General features: G+C 43.3%; 1 protein-coding gene across 2 annotated transcripts in view; it reads left to right on the forward strand.

The window, feature by feature from the left end:
* Window positions 1-22,677, forward strand: part of ADAMTS12 (ADAM metallopeptidase with thrombospondin type 1 motif 12) — a 336,805-nt gene that overhangs the window by 262,778 nt on the left and 51,350 nt on the right. For both annotated transcript variants that reach the window (XM_045440822.1, XM_045440815.1), the window contains exons 15-18: window positions 3,857-4,101; window positions 5,753-5,891; window positions 13,178-13,304; window positions 21,572-21,782. In XM_045440822.1, coding sequence (XP_045296778.1) covers window positions 3,857-4,101; window positions 5,753-5,891; window positions 13,178-13,304; window positions 21,572-21,782 — 722 coding nt within the window. The remainder of the gene's footprint in view (window positions 1-3,856; window positions 4,102-5,752; window positions 5,892-13,177; window positions 13,305-21,571; window positions 21,783-22,677) is intronic.

Raw genomic sequence — 22,677 nt, forward strand, 5'->3', positions numbered from 1 at the left:
GGTCACTGGTTTGCCAGAACATACATAATTGCCTGGGACAGGGTAGGCAGCCCAGTGCTAGAAGATGAGTCCACATGGACAGCATGAGAACATTTTCTTAGAAACCTGAGGCAGAAGGTAGGGCATAATAAAAAGAGGGGATGTGGCTTTCTTGAAACCAGAATATCACCTTACTTGGAGACTATCCTAGATCATGTTTTCCAGGAGATCCCAGGCTGGAAGGAATGAGAAGGGAAGGAGAGTGAAGGGACCCTCTACTTGACAGTTTTTGTATCAAGAAGGCTCAGGGCTGCCATCCTTTCCCAGAAGCATTTAGGGTCAGGAAGCCCCCGTCAATGTCTGGTCTCTCTTCTATGTTTCCTTTCCCTTGGCTTCTCGCAAGAGGGCTGTGGTTGCTCGTGGTGTTTTCCAAGGTCCTGGTGCCCTTATAACCCTCTTTTTGAAATAATTGAAGCTAAAACTCTCAACCTGGACCAAGGCAGTTGGGCTTTTCAGAAGATCTTCCGGGCATATTTATGGGTAGTTCTTCCTCCTTCTCATGTGGGAGCAGGTCAAGTGCAGGTTGATACCTGTAGCTGACCCTGATGTGTCATTGCTGTCAAGGCAGGCCTCAGGAGATGGACTGGCCTTTCCCAGAGCCTCCTTACATTACACCAGGAGATTTAGGCCTGCACTGAGGATGGTCTTGCTTGCTGCAAACTGACAGCATAAATCTTAAGAAAAAAAAAAAAAAGATGAGCTGGTAGTTGTAGATAAATTGTCAGGGGGTTAATAGTCTGACCTCATTATGAGCACATTTTTATTAGAAATATGCTACTGGGTAAATTCTGTTTTGTGAATTGCAAAGAACAGTTGGATAAGGTGCACTTTAGCACCAATAATCCATTGTTCTCTCTTCTAATGACGGTTTCAGAAGCGGGGCCGGTCTTCTGCCCCATCCTCAAAGGCCCCAAGTATTCTTTCAGCTCAAGGGACTCAGGACTCAGTGATAGGCTGGCTTCTCCAGGTGATCTCCATGGGCCCAGAGACTCCTTCTCTGAGGTCAAGATTACATTTTCCTACTTTCCCCTTTTTCTCGGTATTACCCCAATACTGGTGCAAATGACTGATGTTTACTAGGGAGAGTGGGAGAAAGTGACTTTCTGAATGTATGTACTCACCATTCTTAGTACTTTGGAAAAAGTCTTATCAACCCTGAAAGCCTTCCTTTGATGCAGAATAAATGTCTCAATAACTTTCCACCCTTACTTTTTAATATGATTCTTATTTCTGTAAAGAAGACGCTTGAGGATAAGATACTCAGGAATATTCTCTTTCTACCAACCACATTTTCTTATTAAAAACAATATATTAAGAATTGGTTAGCAAACCCTGGGTATAGGTGTATGTACTTTCTACCTAGGTGTGTGATGTGGATAGATTTCTTCTTTGTGTGGGAACCCGGGTTTCTCATTTGATAAACAGAATGGTTTATAGCCATTCATTTCCATTTAAATGCCCATTAGTAGCAGATTGGTTAAACAAATGGGTTTATGTCATTTTTGCAGTTGTTGAAATGCTCAAAAAATATGGAAAGATATGTAAGGTGTATTAAATTTAAAAAGCAATAGTTGGAATAGTTCACATAGTATGATCCCACTTGTTTAAAAAATTATGTGTATATGTGCTTATACATGCAAAGAAAGATTTTGGAAGAGAATCCAGGAAACTTATTCACTGTAATTGTCCTTGAGACATAGGACTGGGGATGACGGGAAATTGAACATTTTACTTTTCATTTTATATTCTTCTCAAGTATGGGCTTTTTTTTTGTCATGTGCAAAGGAGTCTGGTAGAGATATTGTGGTTCTTTCTAACTCCAAGTTACCATAATTTTATCCTTTGGCCTTCCCCCAGATATTCTTTTGCAAAATACGTGGTAGAAATGTGCATTACTTTTGCTCATGGCTAAATCGATCTCAGTTTACATCTTCTGTGAACTGCCTGTAGACTGTTTAGAAGCAGCACTTAGATTCACTGGAATTTTTTATTTTAAATCTGATGTACCTCCCCTTTGAAGTTTGCAGAATCTGGATGACAAATATTTCTAAATTTGGATTTTTTTTCTTAAGTGGAAGATAAAAAAGCAAACTCCGGGATTTTTTTCCATCTAGCTCCCATTGGGTTTTTTTGGGGGGGTGGGGGGAGGGATTGTTTTGCTGTTTGTCTGCAAAAAAAGGAGATAAGTTGCCAGTTGAGCTTTCTGCATGAGTTCTGCTCTGAGAAGGCAGGCAACATCCCAAGTCAGAAAGTGGCTGTGGGATGCAACACTCCAAAGGCATTTCAGAAAATTGCAATAGCCTCACTTACATGTGATAAATATGTTCCTAGAGCTACTTGTAAATTTGTAGTTTTAATCAGCTGTTTCAGGCAAGTATTGTGAGGGTCAAACGGAATTTAATAAGGTGCTACAAGACCTGCATTTTGGTCTTGCTGGATGGTAGCTGTCAGTTTGAAAAATGGGGCTGAGGTTGTGGCCTGAGCTTCTAAGCAAATTGTTCCTGCTGGCTTCCTAGGATTTTAGCTCCCAAGACCCCCTGCTACTTCAGCATTGATGGAGGGGGAGCAGTCAAGGTACTTTCAGGTGACAGAGATGCAGGTTTCCTTGGGGTCAAAAAACCTAGTGCATGTCCAGTGGAAAATGGCCAGGATGATCAGGGTCTTAAGACCAAATTTTGCATGGAAATAAAGGTTAAAGGAACAAGAATGTTTCGCTTAGAAAAGAGAAAAATGAATATCAGAGCCGCCAGCAATGTCAGACATCATCTATTCAATCCCCTTTATTGTGCAGATGACATTCAAAGAAGTTAAATAAGTGCATGAAAGTCATAAAACACATTCGTGGTGATGCAGAAGCTAGGACTCAAGTGTTCTGACTTCCCTGCCCCCACACGTTTGCATGCCATCCCCAAAGTTCATGTTCTTTCCGTTCTATCCCACTGATGGTTCTTAAGAAACACAAACAGGATAAATTCATAAAGTGTTTAGCATGGAGTCTGCCAAAGAGGGGAAACCATTATGTGTTAATTCCTTTTCTCCCCAGTATGTCCCCTGCCATGACTACCAGTATACAAGGATAAGACCGTAGCTAGAATTGATCATCATCTTTAAATGAATGCCTTCTGTGCTCTTTCAGGTTGGAGTAGAGCACATGAGAGTAGAACATAAATTCATATTTCAGCATAACAAGAAAAATAAGAACAAAACCCCTTTCTAATGAATAGAATTGTCCAGCAATATAAAAAGCTGTACTCAGAGCTGAGTTTCTCATCACAAGTTGTATTCAAGAGCACCAGGTGGCAAATCAATCCATGATTTCTCCTGGGATCCTATTAATGAATTTAAGCTATGATTAGATTACTTCTAAGAGTCTGTCTTTAACTTGGAGGCAATGAGGATGAATAAGCAGAAGGATGTATCCAATGTAATGTTGAAAAAGATTAATCTGATAGCAGCAACAAATGGGGGAGCAGAAATGCTGATGGGAAGCTAGTTAGGGGCTGTAAATATTTGAACTGTCAACTTAAAATTACAGAAATGTCAATGCTGGGTCAACCACAAATGCTTCACAGTCCAATCTGCATTTATTTCACCTCTTCTCATAAAACTGTGTATATACTGAGTCATAGAGCCCCTGGAAATTCTACTCCTGGCCAAGCTCTTTAAAATTCCCCGTGACTGGTGTATCTACTAATCCCAATGACCACCCAAAAGGAAGGCAAGGGCACTAAGTCATGGAGATGAATAATGGATCGGAAGCAGATTGTGTTCAGCTAAGCTACTGTGCCTTTTCCGTTATTGTATCTTCTCTCCTTAGGTTATGTTGACATTGGACTGATTCCAAAAGGAGCAAGGGACATAAGGGTAATGGAGGTTGAAGGAGCTGGAAACTTTTTGGCCATCAGGAGTGAAGACCCCAAAAAATATTACCTCAATGGAGGATTTATTATCCAGTGGAATGGAAACTACAAGCTGGCAGGGACCATCTTCCAATATGACAGGAAAGGAGACCTGGAGAAACTGATGGCCACAGGTCCTACCAATGAGTCAGTGTGGATCCAGGTAATGCAGAGGGGAAGGCAGCTGATGATATGTACATTAGTTAGGACATTTATGATGTTCTTTTCCAAGGTATTTGCTAGGGGACGTTAATTAAAAATACTTAAAATTTTTAGCAAGGAGCAGGGATGGAAGCAAGATGTTACTTGTGCTGTTAATCCTTTATTGCCTAGAAATTTCTGAAGTCCCCATAATGAAATGATGGGGTCCCTAAAATCCTCTAACGGGAGTTTTGAGTTCAGTTTCCACTATGGTTGACCTAAGCTGTTTATTTGCAGGTGTTTCTCAGGTATAAAAAAAGATGCTGTCAATCTATGTCAGTGTGGCATGAGTTTCCAAGTAGCTTTCCAGCAATGGTGATGGACTGACATGGTTTTTTCATATGTTATCATGTGCTTGTCCTCAGACAAGATGTTTGACTTTGTGAAACTCTTGGGGGAGAATGGAGTTAGAATGTAGTATGTCTCCTTGAAGGCACAAGCGGGTGTTGTGAGGGTTGAATAAGTAAATTGTCTTTCGTGTTGGCGAGGAACTATAGAAAAGGAGTAGATTATATCAGTAGAGACAAGGCAAGTTGGGGATTACAGATGGCCCAAGAGAAAGTCAGATATAACCATATTCAGAAGTTAGGAGGTAATTGCAGAGCCAGAGATCAGAGCACTCATAAAAGCTGGAGGTCAAGGCTTGACAGCTATGATTCATAAATGTCTTGAGACCTGAAATCTTACCTGCCTACATGGCAAAGGATTTACATATGGGAACCCCAATCCCATGGAGCAACCAATCCACCAATTTTAAATATGTGGTAAGTAGAGTACCTGCAGGAGAGGGAAGTGAGGGGGGGGGGGTCCCAAGAATGGTATGCCTTGCCTAAAGCCCATGACCATTTTTATTGCAGAACTATATGCTTTCAAGGAATTAACTCACCTGAGAGCTAGAGAATAGCATCATAAGGCAACAGCAACAACAATAATAAAAATTAATGTTTATTGAATGCTAACTACATATGAGGCACTATTCTACTCATATCTTTTTTTTTAAGATTTTATTTTTAATCTGTACACCCAACATGGGTCTTGAACTTACAACCTGAGATCAAGAGTTGCATGCTCTCCTGACTGAGCCTACCCAACGCCCTGTATTCTACTCATATCCAGTTATGTTACATTTATTTACTTATTCGACTCTCACAACATCCCTTTTAGTCATGCTATTATTATCCTCACTTTGTAAATAGGGGAAACTAAGGCACAAAGGTATTAAGTAACTTACCTGTAATCACAAGGTTATTAAGTACACAAGGGTGCAAGGTGAGCTACCAGTCTATTGTTGGAAAAGACACTATCCCCATTCCCTCAGAGAAATTTCCATAAGATTAAATCTCCATGGGAATTCAGCCAAGAAATAATCAAATGGAGATTAGATAGAGATAGATAAAGGTATAGATGTAGGTAGATATACATATAGATATAGATACAGATAGATGTGTAGGTGGAAGTAGAGGTGGAGATATATTCATTTATTGGCGTTTGCTCCAATGCATGTCTTCATAATTACTTTAAGATGATGGACATTCTGTAGCGTTTGTTACTACAGCACTGTGTTTTGTAATATAAAGTCACGACAGTGATGTCAACCCTCTATTGCCTTTTAGCTTCTGTTCCAGGTGACTAACCCTGGCATCAAATATGAGTATACAATCCGGAAAGATGGCCTTGACAATGACGTGGAAAAACTGGTGTACTTCTGGCAGTATGGCCACTGGACAGAGTGCAGCGTAACATGTGGGACAGGTGAGAGACAGCTGCTGTGTCTCTGAATCCGTGTCAGCTTCACCTTGGGCCACGGAGGCAGTCTGAGCCAGTGGTTCATACTCTGTGCCTATAGGTCTGCAGGGTTCCACAAACATGGCCCGGGGCCTCTCTGAGAGTGAATATGCTGGTCATGGTCTAAAGAGAGAGGCAGTTTTTCTTGTATCAGCTTTATATACTGTTGTTGTTCATGAAAGAGTTTGTTTGAAACAAAGGTTACATGTCTTATTTTGTTGTGTTTTCAGAATTATTGAGATAAAAGTGACACATCATAACATTGTGTAAATTTAAATTTTACCTGATGATTTGATACACATACATATTGTGAAACGTTTACCACAATAAGGTCAGCCAACATATCCATCACTCCACAAAGTTACCTTTTTGTGTATGTGGTGAGAACATTTAATATCTGCTCTTTTGGCAACTTTCAGGCATACAATACAGTATTACATGTGCTTTGCTTTTTTAATGTTTATTTATTGATATTTGAGAGAGAGAATGAGTGCGTGCACAAGCTGGAGAGGGTCAGAGAGAGAGGGAGAGGGAGAGAATCCCAAGCAGGCTCCACACTGTTAGCTCAGAGCCCGATGCAGAGCTCCATCCCACGAACCGTGAGATCATGACCTGAGCCAAAATCAAGAGTTGGGTGCCCCAGTATTACATGTGTTTTATTTATTTTTTTATTTATTTATTTAAAAAAAATTTTTTTTTAACGTTTATTTATTTTTTTTGAGACAGAGAGAGACAGAGCATGAACGGGGGAGGGGCAGAGAGAGAGGGAGACACAGAATCGGAAGCAGGCTCCAGGCTCTGAGCCATTAGCCCAGAGCCCGACGCGGGGCTCAAACTCACGGACCGTGAGGTCGTGACCTGAGGTGAAGTCGGAGGCTTAACCGACTGAGCCACCCAGGCGCCCCTACATGTGTTTTAAAAAGCAAAACAGAAAGGCTTAAAAGCCTGGTCGAGGACCTGAAGTTCACAAAAGTCAAACACCCTGCGGGGCACCTGGGTGGCTCAGTCAGTTAAGGGTTCTAGTCTTGATTTTGGCTCAGGTCATGATCTCATGACTTATGAGATCGAGCCCCAAATCGGGCACCACACTGAGCATGGAGCCTGCTTGGGATTCTCTCTCTCCCTCTCCCTCTGCCCTTCCCCCACTGTACTCTCTCTCTCTCAAAATAAATAAATGAACATTTAAACAACAACAACAGCAACAAAAGTCGAACACCCGGCTCAGAGGCATACTGTAAATGATAGGCAAATCCAAACCAAAACAGGCTCTCCTGATTCCAACCTAGTGTTCTTTTTTCTGTCTCCAATTTACCACGTTTTCCTATCTACTAGGAGAGTCGTTTCCTCTCATAAAATTGAGCATTGGAGAGATCCCTTGCTGTCAAGCGTATCAGGATGGAATAAGTTCTGCCACCATAAGAAATCAAAATCTCAGGACTTCGACACAGGGAAGGTTTATTTCTAACCCATTGTAAGTCTGATGCACATTGGGTGGCCCAGCTTCATCCTGCAACTAAGACATCTGTCATGTGTGGCTTCCAGCATGCCCCACAGCAAACAGAAATGGAAGAGGCAGACTGGCTCTTATTAAGGGCCACGGCCTGGTGGTGACACAGATCATTTCTGCTCACCTTTCATTTCATCGGTTGGCCTTAGTCCTCTGAGTACAAGCTGGAAACTGTAAACAAGTGCACGGACATTTGTAGGGCATCCACTCTCTTGGCTGAAGGCTGGGTGAACTTCTCTAAGGTCTGGGGCAAGGGGGCAGGGAAGGGTATGTCAGGTACTTGGGGCTCTTCACTCATTTGGGGGGCTTTAATAGTAGTCCCGTATGAGGCCTCTGCCTCTCTTTTTTGGATCATGTCCAAGTCTGTTCTGGAACTTCCTGCCTTTAGCTTGTAACTACTGCCTTTAAAACTAGGGAAGCAATAAGGGGAGGTGCCAAATTCAGCGAGGTAGCCAAGAGAATGGAAGTGAAGGAGTGAATGGCCAGAAGAACACAGTCACCTACTCTGTGGGCCTCTCTCTTATATACTCTGTCTCGTCACCATTCCTTCACTCGCTCCTCCCTGTACCTGTGCCCCCTGCCCCAGGAAGCAGTCCTGGAAAGGGGTCCAGCAATGGACATTGAGTCACGCATTGTCAACCTAATCGACGATTCTTGTATTTCCAACTTCTCTCTTCCCCTCCTTTAGTACAGAAACCAAGGGTTAACTTTTAGAAATCGTAGGGATCATGTTCATTTCAAAATGTGTGCTGTTTTGAAAATCCTAGTCCTCTGGAAATCCATTAGGTCAAAGCTGTGATTTGTGGCAGCAGCCGTAAGTGGGGTTGGTGTCATACTGCTATCCCCAGTGCTACCCCTGGCATTTCCAGATGTCCTGCCCCACTGCCCAGGGGGCTGGGCTTGCTGAGAAGCAAAAGCAACGTAAACAAAAAATAAGTTGGTGAAAAATATTTCCTTGAGGAGCAGTTGTGAGGAAAATGAGGTCATGGGGACTATAGATACAAATACTTTTTCGAGTTCTCATCCCCATTTTTCTCTTCTTTAGGTGAAGTACAGGTTTAAGCTTTAAGCTGAAATCCTTTGTCCCCGGACACCAAGGAGTGAAAGCTCAGCCAGTCCAGGCTGGGCAGGGGCCCCTCCACAAAACAGGAGAGCACCCACCCGCCCCTCTTTTCTGTTTCAACATGGAATGAATTCTTTGCATTATTACACATGCAATATTTCAGAGCATAGGAATACAAGATAAATGACTGATTTGTGCTGTGTTCGTAAAGATGAGATCCATCCTCTTGGCTAGGAAATGAGATTCCCTTACCAAATGTGCATCAGGCACTTGGTTCTGATACAGCCTGATCCTTCAGCAACACCTCGGCCTGCTTGGGCAAATGTCATTCTGGTTATTAAACCTTAACAGGAACTATGAGGAAGCTGCCAGTGTCCATATGCTCACCTGAATCTCAGTCACACTGCCTATTTGAGCAACAGTGAGCTCTTATTGTGGCAGAGAAGAAAGGCAACATATCTACTCTCATGCTGTCAGACACAGAGGGTGAAATGCTAATATTCCCATAGGACACACATTGCTAAATATAAAGATGGAAGACCGCCTGAAACACTGAATCAGTCAACTGTGTATTTTTAGTTGCTTTGAGCTAAAACGTTCTATACTATAAAAGTAGGTTAAAAATATTATTGAAAAATTAGAAATAGAAAAAGTCACCACCCTGACACAATGCATTTTTCTACTTTTCTTTTTTGCCTTTCTTTTTTTTTTTTTTTAAGTTTTCTTAACGTTTATTTATTATTGACAGACAGAGACAGAACATGAGCAGGGGAGGGATGGAGGAGAGGGAGACACAGACTCCGAAGCAGGCTCCAGGCTCTGAGCTGTCAGCACAGAGCGCGAGGCGGGGCTCGAACTCACAAACCGCAAGATCATGACCTGAGCCAAAGTTGGACACCCAAGTGACTGAGCCACCCAGGCGCCCCTTTTTTGCCTTTCAATATGCTTTTTTCTAGTTATAGATGTATATAGTTGTGTGCATATGGATGTGTTTATGTACGTATACACATGCTTTCACTTAATGCCATTAACATGGGTACCTTTCCAGGTCTTACTCAGTCTTTGTAGCTGTCATTTTTTGGATACGTTATGTTTCACTGGCAAGACAAAGCAAAATGTCTTTTAGCCAATTCCTTATTGATCATCATATTCTGATGATTTCATTAGTGTTAATTTGTAGATGGAATTTCTGGGTTCATAGAGCATAAATATTGGGGCTTCTGGGTGGCTCACTTGGTTGAGCATCCAACTTCGCCTCAGGTCATGATCTCACGGTTCGTGAGTTCGAGCCCCATGTCGGGCTCTGTGCTGACAGCTCAGAGCCTGGAGCCTGCTTTGGATTGATTCTGTGTCTCCCTCTCTGTCTGCCCCTTCCTGACTCACACTCTGTCTCTCTCTCTCTCTCTCTCTCAAAAATAAATAAATAAACATTAAAAAAAAGGAGCATAAATATTATGGCAATGTTAAGAAACTTATTACCAAATTGGTTCCCATAGTAAAAGAGTTTGCAAACAGGTAGTAGCAATCATTTTATTTTATTTTATTTTATTTTATTTTATTTTATTTTGTCTTGTTTTGTTTTGTTTTTATTATTATTGTATTATTTTAGCTTTACACTTTTTCACTGGGAAGCATTATAAATCTCCTAGCAAAATGGAGAATGTAACAGCAAACTCGCATGCCAGCCACTCAGTTTTCTCAGATTTTACCATTACTCATGCTTATTTCAATCTTCATTTTTAAAGAAAAGAAATTGCACAAATGCACATGATAAGCACTCCCTGACTCCTCTCCCTTTCCTTTTTCCCCAGAATTAACCAGGGTCATGTAACCAGCATTTGTTATTATCATGCATGTTGTTAAATACTCTTATTATACATGTGAATACTCATCCACATTAAAAAACATTGTTTCTCGGGCATTTAAGCTTATAAACAGTGTCATACTCTGTGTATAGTTCTCTATCTTGTTTTACTCAGTATTATGCTTTTGAGATAAGTCCACACTAATGAAAGTAGCTCTTTGTACATTCACCTGAAGGTCTGCGTACCGTCCCACTGTGTGAATATACAATTATTTCTACATTACACTATTCTGCAGTCAGTTATAAACCTTTTTGTGGTGCCGTAATGAACACCTTTCCTTAATAGCACTAAAGCTCAAAATAACCATGTACATTTAAGATATGTCCACATATCCTTGATAAAGCATGAGTATTACAAATAGGGACACACATTCCACTCTGACCCTGATGTGTGACTATAGGCTGATATCTAGATGACAATTCACTTCTTTGGAGAATCAGAATCAGATACTTCTTTGACCCTTTTAAAATTGCATTCATCTTGGTACTAATCCATCTGACTTCGTCCACTGTAATTGTCAGGTAGGGTCAACCGAGTGAAGATACTGGTCTCTAACAATATCTGGAAGACTTTTTTAATATTTAGGACCATAAAAATAACAGAAACGTTGAGATGGATTTAAGCATATACTGTGGAACGAGGCTTATATAGTTCATCGTATGCATAAACACATAGTATTTATAAGATAAACGACAAGTGACATATAGTGATACATACACCATTAATTTCAATGGAGGAATTCTGACACATCATTATTAATTTTGCCCTATGCGCCCCACAGTATCTGCCTGGCCAGTCTGTGTTCATCACCACGCTGATCCACCAGACCAACCAGGCAATAGGGATTTTATGTTATGTTTTGTGTCCTTCTGCTACTGCTGGAGTCAGGAGCACGGAGCAATTTTTGCTATTCCTGCACAGACACAAGCCTTTTGGGAGGATGTTTCCAACCTCTGAGGGTCACCTGACGGTTTCCTTTTAGTTGTGACATTAAGAATTTGCCAAACCACCCAAAGTTTCAATGAAACTTCTAAGCATCTAAGCTTTTCTTTTTTCTGCTCTATAACTGCAGGTACATGTCAGTGTTTCTGGCATCCACCATTTCAGTCTCTATCCACTCATATTGTCCAAGACTTCTCTACAGGTGTTTGTGTCTTTCCAAACAATGACTCGTTCCTTGTGCCACGGAAGTTCCTTTTGTAATGTTGCTTCCAGCTGTTGACAGTGTTTTATTTCTAGGACAAAAGAAGAATAAGACAGTCTTATCAGCTGAGAAAGCCTGAGTGTTTGAAAGGTTACTTATCTTCTTCAAAAGAAAAAAAATACTGTTTTAGTTAACAACAAAATACTGTTGATTCATTTAAAAGGATTCACTTACTGTATGACAACTCCTCTGACATTTTTAAATGATGAGATGTGATCACTGACATCTGAGTATTAAAGGCAGCCTGGGAGATTATGCTGGAACGGGGCATGTGAAGCAGTGTGAGGTGGCAGATGGCAGGAGAACGGGCTCCAGTTTGGGTCCTGCCTGCTGTGGGTCTGTGGGGAAGTCCCTCCGTGTGCTAACGTGAGGAGGTGACCAGCTTATCGGTGTACTCGTGGCCTTTCCGATTCAAGAATTCTGTACACCAGTAAGCCCATTCAAGGCCTGGATGCCCTGAGAGTTCAGGGCACCAACCTGTGTGCATGCTGATGGCTCTGTCCCCTGGTGGGCAGGGGCGGGGCGGGGGGGGGCGGGGAGAAGGTGGGTGGGGTCCCAGTCTTCAGTCTTCTACCCCAGTATTTCACATCCAGCATTGAAGTGTTAGCCCCCTCAAGAGACATGATGACTCCCTTCTCACTCTCCCTCCACCTCTCAATCCGTGACATGCTGGCCACTCCCCTCACTTCTCTTGGTAATGATGTCTTAGCAAAAGCTGTGGTCCCTTTCCTCTGTCAGCCTGTGGGACTTCACTGTGCCTCCATTTCATCTTTCACATACGAATAATGGTAGTGTTGACCTCACTGGATTGTTGTGAGGTTTGGGTTTCTGTCTACCAAAATAGATAATAAGTAATACATTTTACGTATTATATATTTGTGTATGTACATATATGTTTGTTTATTTGTACACACGCACATACAGTTCTGAACAGCACCTGAGACAAGGCAAGTGCTACGTGTGTTCATTATTATTATTTATCCAAAGCTAAACCCAGCCTACAGGTGTTCTTGGTCTGCCTACAGAACGTGCCGCCCCCCCCCCCCCCCCCCGTGTGCTTTTCTTACTCACATTACCGACCTGGTCTCCGAAGGCAGCAGTATTATTAGTCCCTGTTCTCAAAGCTTCTACTTTAGAAACATGACCCCTCAAACTTTACAACATTCTTTTGAATTTTATTCCTGTCTTTCAGAGTTTACTAATAATATAAACATCCCTACCCGCTTTGTTCCTTTATTAAGCTAATAGCAATTGTGTTATAATACCTGGTGACAATATCTGCTTTCGTTATTTAAGTCTCACTTTTTTTTATTTGGAATATATGTATTGGTCTTGTCTCCCCAGTTACATTATAATCTGTATATGAGATTGTGTGTTAATCTACCTATATTATCTGTAGTCCTTCTCAAGCAAGATCTCTTCCACCCACTGTGAGCTGTAGCATGAGTGAAGTAGAGACTCCGTTCCCTATCCATACTTTGAAAGCCAGACACCTAATGGACAACTTTCCCATCAGTGATCAGCGTGGTCACTTGACATGACCAGGGGCCTCCCTGACACTAGGTATGTGGGCTCGGGATTTAACACGTGTGAACCTTTCTGCCCTGCCCCCAGGTATCCGCCGCCAGACTGCCCGTTGTGTGAAGAAGGGCCACGGGATGGTGAAAGCTACCTTTTGTGACCCAGAAACACAGCCCAACGGGAGACAGAAGAAGTGCTATGAAAAGGACTGTCCACCCAGGTAACCACTGATAAAAGAGCTCTGTGCGTCTGATGTAACAGTAATCTAATGCTCAGTGATAAAGGAGGTTGGGAAGCTTTGTCATTAGAATAAATACAGAAAAACCTTTACAGGTGTCTGTGGCTATGCTGATGGAGCCTGTGGCAACCTGTGAGTGAGGACATCTTCTCCCCATAGAGCAGTATTTCTTACAAAGATGTGTTCTGTGTTTTTTTATTTGGTAAGACTAAGTCTCAGAGCATTGTTGAAGAGAATGTTCTATGGATCCCCCAAAGTTCTTCAGATAACAGGTGTGGCTTTTCTAAGAGCACTGGACCGGTGCAACAGTAGCCTTCAACTTCAGATCACTGGACCCACCTGCACTTAATGGCTGCCTGGAAGGGTGGTCTTCAGAGCAGGCTCTCTTAATCTCAGCACCGTTGACATTTGTGGCCAGATAACTCTTTGTTGCAGGGCTGTCCTGCACGCCCTATGATGTGTAGTGACACCCTGGCCTGTACCTGCTTAGATTTTAGTAGCAACCTCCCCCCTTCCTCCAGGTTGTCACGACCAAAAACATCTCCAAACATTGCTAAGTGTCTTGTCAAGGGCAAAAGCACCCTTGGTTGAGAAGCAGCATTATAGAGGTATTCGTTTCCTGCTCACCATATTGGTTCTAGATATTGGAGTCCCAGAAGGTGGCTGTAATGTAGGGGCTTATGTTAAAGGCGGGAGGGGGGGGCGCGGGTCGGGAGCCAAGGAGGAGGAGAATGGAGAGAGAAAGAGAGAGGGGAGGGACAGAGAAGAAAGGAAGTGAAGGAAGAAGGAAAGAATGAATTCTGGAGAGTGTCTTCATTTTCTAGTGACCACAAACAGGGGTATATTTAGGTTGCCAATCTCATCAGGCATTCATTCCAATCCTAAGAAGACGCACTAAGTTTAGTCAAACAGGAGGGGACTCGGGTATCATAAATCAAATAGGTGACGAACCGAACTCTAAAGAAGAGCTAGAAGAATGTGATAAGTGTTGAAGAACTGTGTAAAAAGAAGAGTCTAGGCAAGTCAGTGAAGGCAAGCAATATCTGTCTCTAGTGGGGGCAGACAGGCTGGCCCCAGAGGCCAGAGTCAGCGGGTTTATTCTCTGTCCAGCTCTGTGGGCTCTGGTGGAGAAGGAGTGGGCTGTGAGGCCGGGAGCCAGATCCTGCCGTGCGGCAACAGGACAGAGGCACTGCCTCACCTCACCTTGGTTACCTCGCCTTGGTCACCTCGCCTTGGTCACCTCACCTGGCTGCAGCTCTGGCCAGCACTAGGTTTTGTCTGCAGCTGTACTTTCTATAATTTCTTCTCAGGGAAGAGTGAGCCAGAAAAGAAAAGGTCATGTCTGGGGGCTGGTCACTAGCCCACAGCTCTGCAGGGCTCACGTGCTTCCTCACCCCCAGTCCCCCGCAAAGTCGATGACCCTGTACCAGTAAATTCCTGTTGCGCTCATTAGACAGCAGCCATGATACATGTGCCTGCGTGCCCGGGGTTCTGTCCTTGCTTTTCAAAGCCACTTGCTCTGGTGGGTTAGATATCCTCTTAAAACGATAGATGGTTATTTCCTGGCTCTAATTTTGTGCCTGGGGTTCAGGTTCTCATTTTTATTGTGTTACATAGTCTCCCTCGGCCTTACGATTGCCAATGAATAGTTGTTAAGCTCCTGTTACTTCCCATAAGAGATACTGTGGTGATTATAGCCATGTAAGAGTTACCATTTATTGAGCACTGAGATATTGTGATACAATAAAGGATATATATTTGGTATCTGATAAAAAAAATGCCTCTGATAAAATCCAATAGTCATCATGATTTTAAAACTAAAAGCTCTGGGGGCGCCCAGGTGGTTCAGTTGGTTAAGCACCTGACTTTGGCTCAGGTCATGATCTCACAGTTCCTGGGTTCGAGCCCCAAGTTGGATTCTGTGCTGACAGCTCAGAGGCTGGAACCTGTTTCAGATTGTGTGTCTTCTTCTCTCCCTGCCCCTCACCCACTTACACTCTGACACCCTCTCTCAAAAATAAATAAACATTAAAAAAAATTAAAAACAAACAAACGAACAAAAAAACCCTAACTGAGGAGTATGGAGAGCTTCCTGGCAGCTGAATACATGGAGGTGCTGGGAGGGTGGTGTGCCCCAAGGGGGGTATAGAAGCTCTGCCACCTTTCCCCTGCACCTTGCCCCATGAATCTCTTCCATCTGGCTGTCCCTGAGTTGTATCCTTTTATAATAATCCAGTAATCTAGTAAGCAAAATGTTTTCTTGAGTTCTGTGAGCCACTCTAGCAAAGTATCCAACCCTTGGCTGGGATTGTGGGAACCCGTGGTTCATGGCCAGCTGGTAAGAAGCACAGGTGACAACCTGGACCTGAAGGGAAGGCAATAGGGGCTGTGCTGGGTGGCCCAGCCCCTAACCTGCCCAGTCTGCACCAACCCCAACAGTTAGGGCCAGAATTGCTTGGTATGCAAAACCCACACATTTGTTGAAACAGAAGTAACTTGGGGCACCTGGTGGCTCAGTCGGCTAAGTGACTTCGGCTGAGGTCATGATCTTACAGTTCGTGGGTTCAAGGCCCATGTTAAGCTCTGTGCTGACAGCTCGGAGCCTGGAGCCTGCTTCGGTTTCTGTGTCTCCCTCTCTCTCTGCCCCTCCCTCACTCATGCTCTGTCTCTCAGAAGTAAATAAACATTCAAGAAGAAGAAGAAGAAGAAGACGAAGAAACAGAAGAAGAAGAAGAAGAAGAAGAAGAAGACGAAGAAACAGAAGTAATGTGAGAGCAGAGTAGAAGAAAACAGTGGGATTTTTAAGTACCTACTTCACTTTTGATGATGTTTTAGAGATACCTCATATATTCTCTTTATTGTTCTCGACTACTGAGGAAAATAATTATTATCATGCCTATAGAGGAGGAACTGTTCCTTACCTCACTTAGGATCATGCAACTAACTAGTAGACAGCAGAGGTTTGAACCCGGGGCTAGCTATCTATAAGCCTGTGGTCTCCATTACATCCCCCAAAGAGGTGTGCACCACTCCCCTATCCAGGCTGTGTCTACACCAAAGCAAGCGTGCTGCTAGGTGTGGTGGGTTCCAAGGGATCTTCATGCAGACAGTCACCTGCTGAGGCCAAGGTAGAGCTGGGGACACAGGCTATGTACAGAAAAGCAACACAGTCAAAGAAGATTCTGGTATCAACTCTGTGTTTTAAAACATACATCAATCTGTTCCAGATATCTTCTTGTTTTATTTTTTATTTTTTTTAATTCACATCCAAATTAGTTAGCATATAGTGCAACAATGATTTCAGGAGTAGATTCCTTAGTGCCCCTTACCCATTTAGCCCATCCCCCCTCCCACAATCCCTCCCGTAACCCTCAGTTCTCCATATTTATGAGTCTCTTCTGTTTTGTCCCCCTCCATGATTTTATATTATTTTTGTTTCCCTTCCCTTATGTTCATCTGTTTTGTCTCTTAAAGAAAGGTTTAATTTTTTTAATGTTGATTTGTTTTTGAGAGAGAGAGAGAGAGAGAGAGAGAGACACCATGAACAGGGGAGGGGCAGAGAGAGAGGGAGACACAGAATCGAATACAGGCTCCAGGCTCCGAGCGGTCCGCATGGAGCCTGATGCAGGGCTCGAACTCATGAACTGCAAGCTCATGACCTGAGCCAAAATCGGACACTTAACTGACTGAGCCACCAGGCGCCCCTCTGTTCCGGACATCTTATTTACCTGTAGCTAAAGACTTGGCCTCACTCTTTTCAGAATTCGCTTTCCATAAAGGTGGTTACCTTACCCACCTCTACACTGCAACTCTCAGAATTTCTAGTTGGAGGTAACTTTACAACAAGATGCTACCAGTGCTAGAGGGAGAAGGATGTTGGGGCAAGAGTCGGGAGGCTGAAGGACTCTTCAGGAGGAGATGAGCTGACCCTTCAGCCCACGGACATGGGGAAGGGGCCTTGATAAAGGAATTCTTATGTGATACAAGCTGAGCTCTGTGAGCTTGAAGCTGACCCTTAGTGCGGTCTTGTGATAGGCTGAAAGGGCATCCTGATCCCTGGAGCCTGCAAATGTTACCTCATTTGGAGCAAGGGTCTTTACAGACATTAAGTGAAGGGGCTTGAAATGGGGATACTATCATCAGTTATCCATTTGGACCCTAAATGTCATTACAAGTGTCCTTATAGGAGAGAGGCAGAGGGGAATTTCACACACACACACACACACACACACACACACACAGAAGGTGATATGAAGATGGAACAGGGACAGATTTGGAGACAGTAACCTTAAAGACTGGAGGGATGGTCCACAAGCCAGGCAATGCCAGCAGCCACCACAAACCCAAAGAGGCAAAGAACTGATCTTCCATAGAGCCTCTGGAGGGAGCGTGTTGCTGCTAATGCCTTCATTTCATCCCAGTAACACTGATTTTATAACTATAAGAGACCAGATTTGGCTTCTAGAACTATTAGAAACCAGGTTTTTTGGGGTGCCTGGGTGGCTCAGTTGTTTGAGCATCTGACTTCAGCTCAGGTCATATTCTCACACACAGTTCATGAGTTCCAGCCCCACATCGGGCTCTCTGCTGTCAGCATGGAGCCTAGAGCCTGCTTCGGATCCTCTGTCTCCCTCTCTGCCTCTCTCCCACTCATGCTCTCTCTCTCTCTCAAAAATAAATAAAAACATTAAAAAAAAACTAAAAATAAAGTAAAATAAATAAAATTTTTTAAAAAGTAAAAAACAAACAAACAGGTTTTCGTTGTTTTGAGCCACCAAGTTCGTGGTAATTTGTCACAGCAGCTATGGGAAACTAATGCAGGTGATGCAAGCAGAAGAGCAGAGATGCCCCAACCAAGTTATAGATGCTCCAAAGCTTGGAAAACCCTGTGATTGGGGCTTCTTGGAATGTGTGGCAAAGGAGTTTTTGGAATGGCACAAATCTGTCACTTCCTAAGGAAGCTTGCAGCCAGGCAGGCTATATGAGATGCATATTCATTGGCAAGGCAAGCCTTTGTCAGGGCAAGACCAGCAGCCAGGCATCTGGACCCCTTGCCCATAGTCCCGCCTCCTGGCCACTGTCCCTGTGATTCTTGCCTTGCTTGGGGCTTTGTAGTTGACATCTCTTCATCTCTTAGTTCTAAACGCAGCATTGCTAGAACAAGGTAAATGATACCTGGCTCCCCCTGGAAGGCTTCTTAAGCTGAGTGCACGGATGCAGCTTGTTGATTTGGAGAGAAATTTTGAAATGGACCAATTCCACAGCCCCCTCTCCTACCATCAGCAATGAAGCCCCGATAGTTAGAAAGGAGATGCCATGGCCACAGGCAGGAGCTGGGTGCCAGACAGCCACTGTGCAGCATCTTCCGGGGCCCAGGTTTTCTCAGTGAGCTGGTGATCAGTTCCACGGCTCCACTCTGCCAGTCCACATCAGAGCACTTCAAGGGAACAAGACAGCCCTTTCTATCTCCCAACTTGTGCTGTCATATAGGAAACAATTTCCTGCAATTGCCTCCAAACAATTTGAAGATTATTGTTAAGAGGGAAGCATAAGGAATTTAACAAGTCTTTTTAAATCATTGTCATTTGGTAGCGTCTTTTGCTTTTTACACTCTGGAAAACAGTGTGCAGGTTCCTCAGAAAATTAAAAATAGACCTACCCTATGACCCAGCAGTAGCACTGCTAGGAATTTACCCAAGGGATACAGGAGTACTGATGCATAGGGGCACTTGTACCCCAATGTTTATAGCAGCACTCTCAACAATAGCCAAATTATGGAAAGAGCCTAAATGTCCATCAACTGACGAATGGATAAAGAAATTGTGGTTTATATACACAATGGAGTACTACGTGGCAATGAGAAAGAATGAAATATGGCCTTTTGTAGCAACGTGGATGGAACTGGAGAGTGTGATGCTAAGTGAAATAAGCCATACAGAGAAAGACGGATACCATATGTTTTCACTCTTATGTGGATCCTGAGAAACTTAACAGAAACCCATGGGGGAGGGGAAGACAAAAAAAAAAAAGAGGTTAGAGTGGGAGAGAGCCAAAGCATAAGAGACTCTTAAAAACTGAGAACAAACTGAGGGTTGATGGGGGGTGGGAGGGAGGGGAGGGTGGGTGATGGGCATTGAGGAGGGCACCTTTTGGGATGAGCACTGGGTGTTGTATAGAAACCAATTTGACAATAAATTTCATATATTGAAAAAAAAAAAAATAAAGCCTTCCACTGTGTTGTTACAGTGAGAATCACTATTAGAGCCCCAGTCCATAGGACTTTTACGTTGTAACCGGGACAGTAGAGTGACTCATGTAGGGGGATTAAAGAACAGTAGGTTCTCCAGTTGTGTGGGAAATGCCAGCAGCGTTCTGGTAGGATAAAGATCACTGGCAAAAACAGACCAAATCGGGTTAGGCTGTTGTTAATTCTCTACTGACTAAACCAGAGAGGTTGTCTTTTCGGGGTAAATAAATGGGTTGGGCTTTTGTCTTGCTGAGTTTTTTGCATTGCATTTTTCTTCTGACCAATCCCTCAGAACATCTCAACAGCCTTCTGTCATAGATCACCTATAAATATAAAAACAGTATTCTATTATACATCTCCTAGGAAGGTGACATTATGGCAGGCATCCAAAAAGTGAAATGGACAACAGAAAACAACTTGACACTGGCTCCTGAGCCCTGGGCCTGGAAGAGTTACACAATGATGGAGAAGGGGAAAAAAAGAGGGTTCCTCACCACTTTCAAAAGCTATTTCTAGGAGCGCCTGGCTGGCTCAGTCAGTTAGGCATCCGACTCTTGATTGTGGCTCTGGTGATGATCTCACAGTTTGTGAGTTTGAGCCCCAAATGGGGCTCTGTGCTGACAGTGGGAAGCCTGCTTGGGATTCTCCCTTTCCCTGTCTCTCTGCCCCTCGCCGCTTGTGGTCTCTCTCTCTCAAAATATAAATAAATAAATAAATAAATAAATAAATAAATAATAACTTTTTCTTAAAAAGCTCTTTCTGTGTTTCCATGGGTTCTACCTTCTAGAATCTTGAATAAATCATCCATGATAAGAGGTAAAGAAAGAGCTCACATCCTTGTTTTCCACAGAGAATCCAGAGTATTCATTAGCAAACACTTTTAGTTCTTTAAGTTGTCAAGAATAGCTAACAAGTAAGACATTATCTTAAGTTTCTTCTTTTTCTACTGCTTTCTGATCAAAGGGACCAGTGAAACTAGTAGTAGGTAGACTGCAGGAGATAGGAAAGAGGAAGGCAACGCCCCCAATTGATCATCTCCTAAATAATTGAAAATTAGTAATTGTTTCAGTGCCTGCTTCACATTAGAGTAGAAACATATTCAATTAGGAACCAGGGAACGAACCTAGATTCTATTGGATTCTTTTACTCGATAGTTGAGTGTCCAGCTCTTGATTTCGACTCAGGTCATGATCTCACAGTTCATGGGATAGAGCCTCACATCCCACAGCACAGAGCCTGCTTTCTGCTCCTCTCTTTCTGCCCCTCTCCTTCTCTCTCTCTCAAAATAAATAGACTTAAAAAAATAACAACAAATAATAAATGATCAAGTTCTTATGTGTTAGGCTGTGTACTATACACTATATATAAATTGATATTTTGTTTAATCTACAACACTCATATAAAGTCAGTATTGTTATACTCATTTCATAGATGAGGAAAGTAAGGCTCAAACTTGCTTGAAGTTGTACAACAGAAAACTAGACCTTAGTTTTATTTTTCTTTAATGTTTATTTATTTTTGAGAGAGAGAGAGAGAGAGAGAGAGAGACAGAGACAGAGGGCAAGTGGAAGAGGGGCAGAGAGAAAAGGAGACACAGAATCCGAAGTAGGCTCCAGGCTCTGAGCTGTCAGCACAGAACCTGATGCAGGGCTTGAACTCACGAACCATGAGATCATGACCTCAGCCAATGTCAGACGCTTAACCCACTGAGTGACCCAGGTGCCCCTAGACCTCAGTTTTCTTGACTGAAAAGAGAGAGGGCATATTGTTTTTCATTCAGAGACATTCTTATTTAGCATCTACTTATGCTGTACGCTCGACTGGACTTGAGGCGTGGTTGCACAAGCCAGCCATGGCCCTGCCTACTCTAGGAGGCTGGAGTATCAGCGAGGACCACCCAGCTCTGTAACCTGTGCTTCTGCACATGGTTTCTGTTTCCAGTGGCTGGCTGTACACATATACTTTTGGTGATCTTCTCTCACATGTCCGTGTGTGTCTGCAGGTGGTGGGCCGGGGAGTGGGAAGCATGCTCAGCAACATGTGGGCCCCACGGAGAGAAGAAGCGAACAGTGCTGTGCGTCCAGACCATGGGCTCTGATGAGCAGGCTCTTCCAGCTAAAGACTGCCAGCACCTGCTGAAGCCTAAGACCCTCATTTCCTGCAACAGAGACATCTTGTGTCCATCAGACTGGACAGTAGGCAACTGGAGTGAGGTAAGCTTCATCTGTTTCCCACCCATTAACCAATCCAAAGCGACCCTAGAGAAAATTGCAGAGTCGCCAGTGTCTATCACCTCTGGCCTGTTTCCTGCATTTCCCACTGCCTCATATCCTATCTTGCTTATTTTTCATTCTTACTGGGTCTTCTCACTTGTCCAGTGATCAGATACCAGTCAGGGATGAGCTGAATCCCACTTACACAGGCTCACAACAGCTAATTTTTTTTAATTTTTTTAAGTTTATTCATTTTTGAGAGACAGAGAGACAGAGCATGAGCAGGGGAGGGGCAGAGGGAGAGAGAGACACAGAATCCGAAGCAGGCTCCAGGCTCTGAGCTGACAGCACAAAGCCCGACGCGGGGCTCGAACTCACAAACTGCGAGATCATGACCTGAGCCAAAGTTGGACGCTTAACCGACTGAGCCACCCAGGTGCCCCTCACAACAGCTAATTTGTACATTGTCAGGATTTTTGCTATTCTCCCGTCGTCAAACCACTGGTAGCAAATCAGGGCTCTCCCGCCCACCCCAAGAGCTGGTTTGTTAAACGCTTACATTTATGTTTCATTGGAACTATTGTAGTTAACTAAAACCAGAGATGTGCTACTCAAATGGTAGAATGATAGGCAGTATACTTGACACTTGAAAAAGCCCCTCACATCATCCGTCTATTCAGCATCGGTCAAGGCCAGACCTGACCAAGAGTTGGCACATCTACTGTTATTAGCCATATAAATTCAAATAAGTGTTGTTGCATTTCCCCAAATTAATCTGATCTAATTCTCTGAGTGCAGTTAGAAATCAGTGGGCTAGAAGGTTAAGAAGAACTCCCAAGCTTCATTTGCCTTTAGGTCACCTGGAACCTGGTAGTGTCACAACTCATGCTCCTAC

This window comes from Leopardus geoffroyi, chromosome A1 (genome assembly GCF_018350155.1).
Source record: "Leopardus geoffroyi isolate Oge1 chromosome A1, O.geoffroyi_Oge1_pat1.0, whole genome shotgun sequence".
Taxonomy (NCBI): Eukaryota; Metazoa; Chordata; class Mammalia; order Carnivora; family Felidae; genus Leopardus; species Leopardus geoffroyi.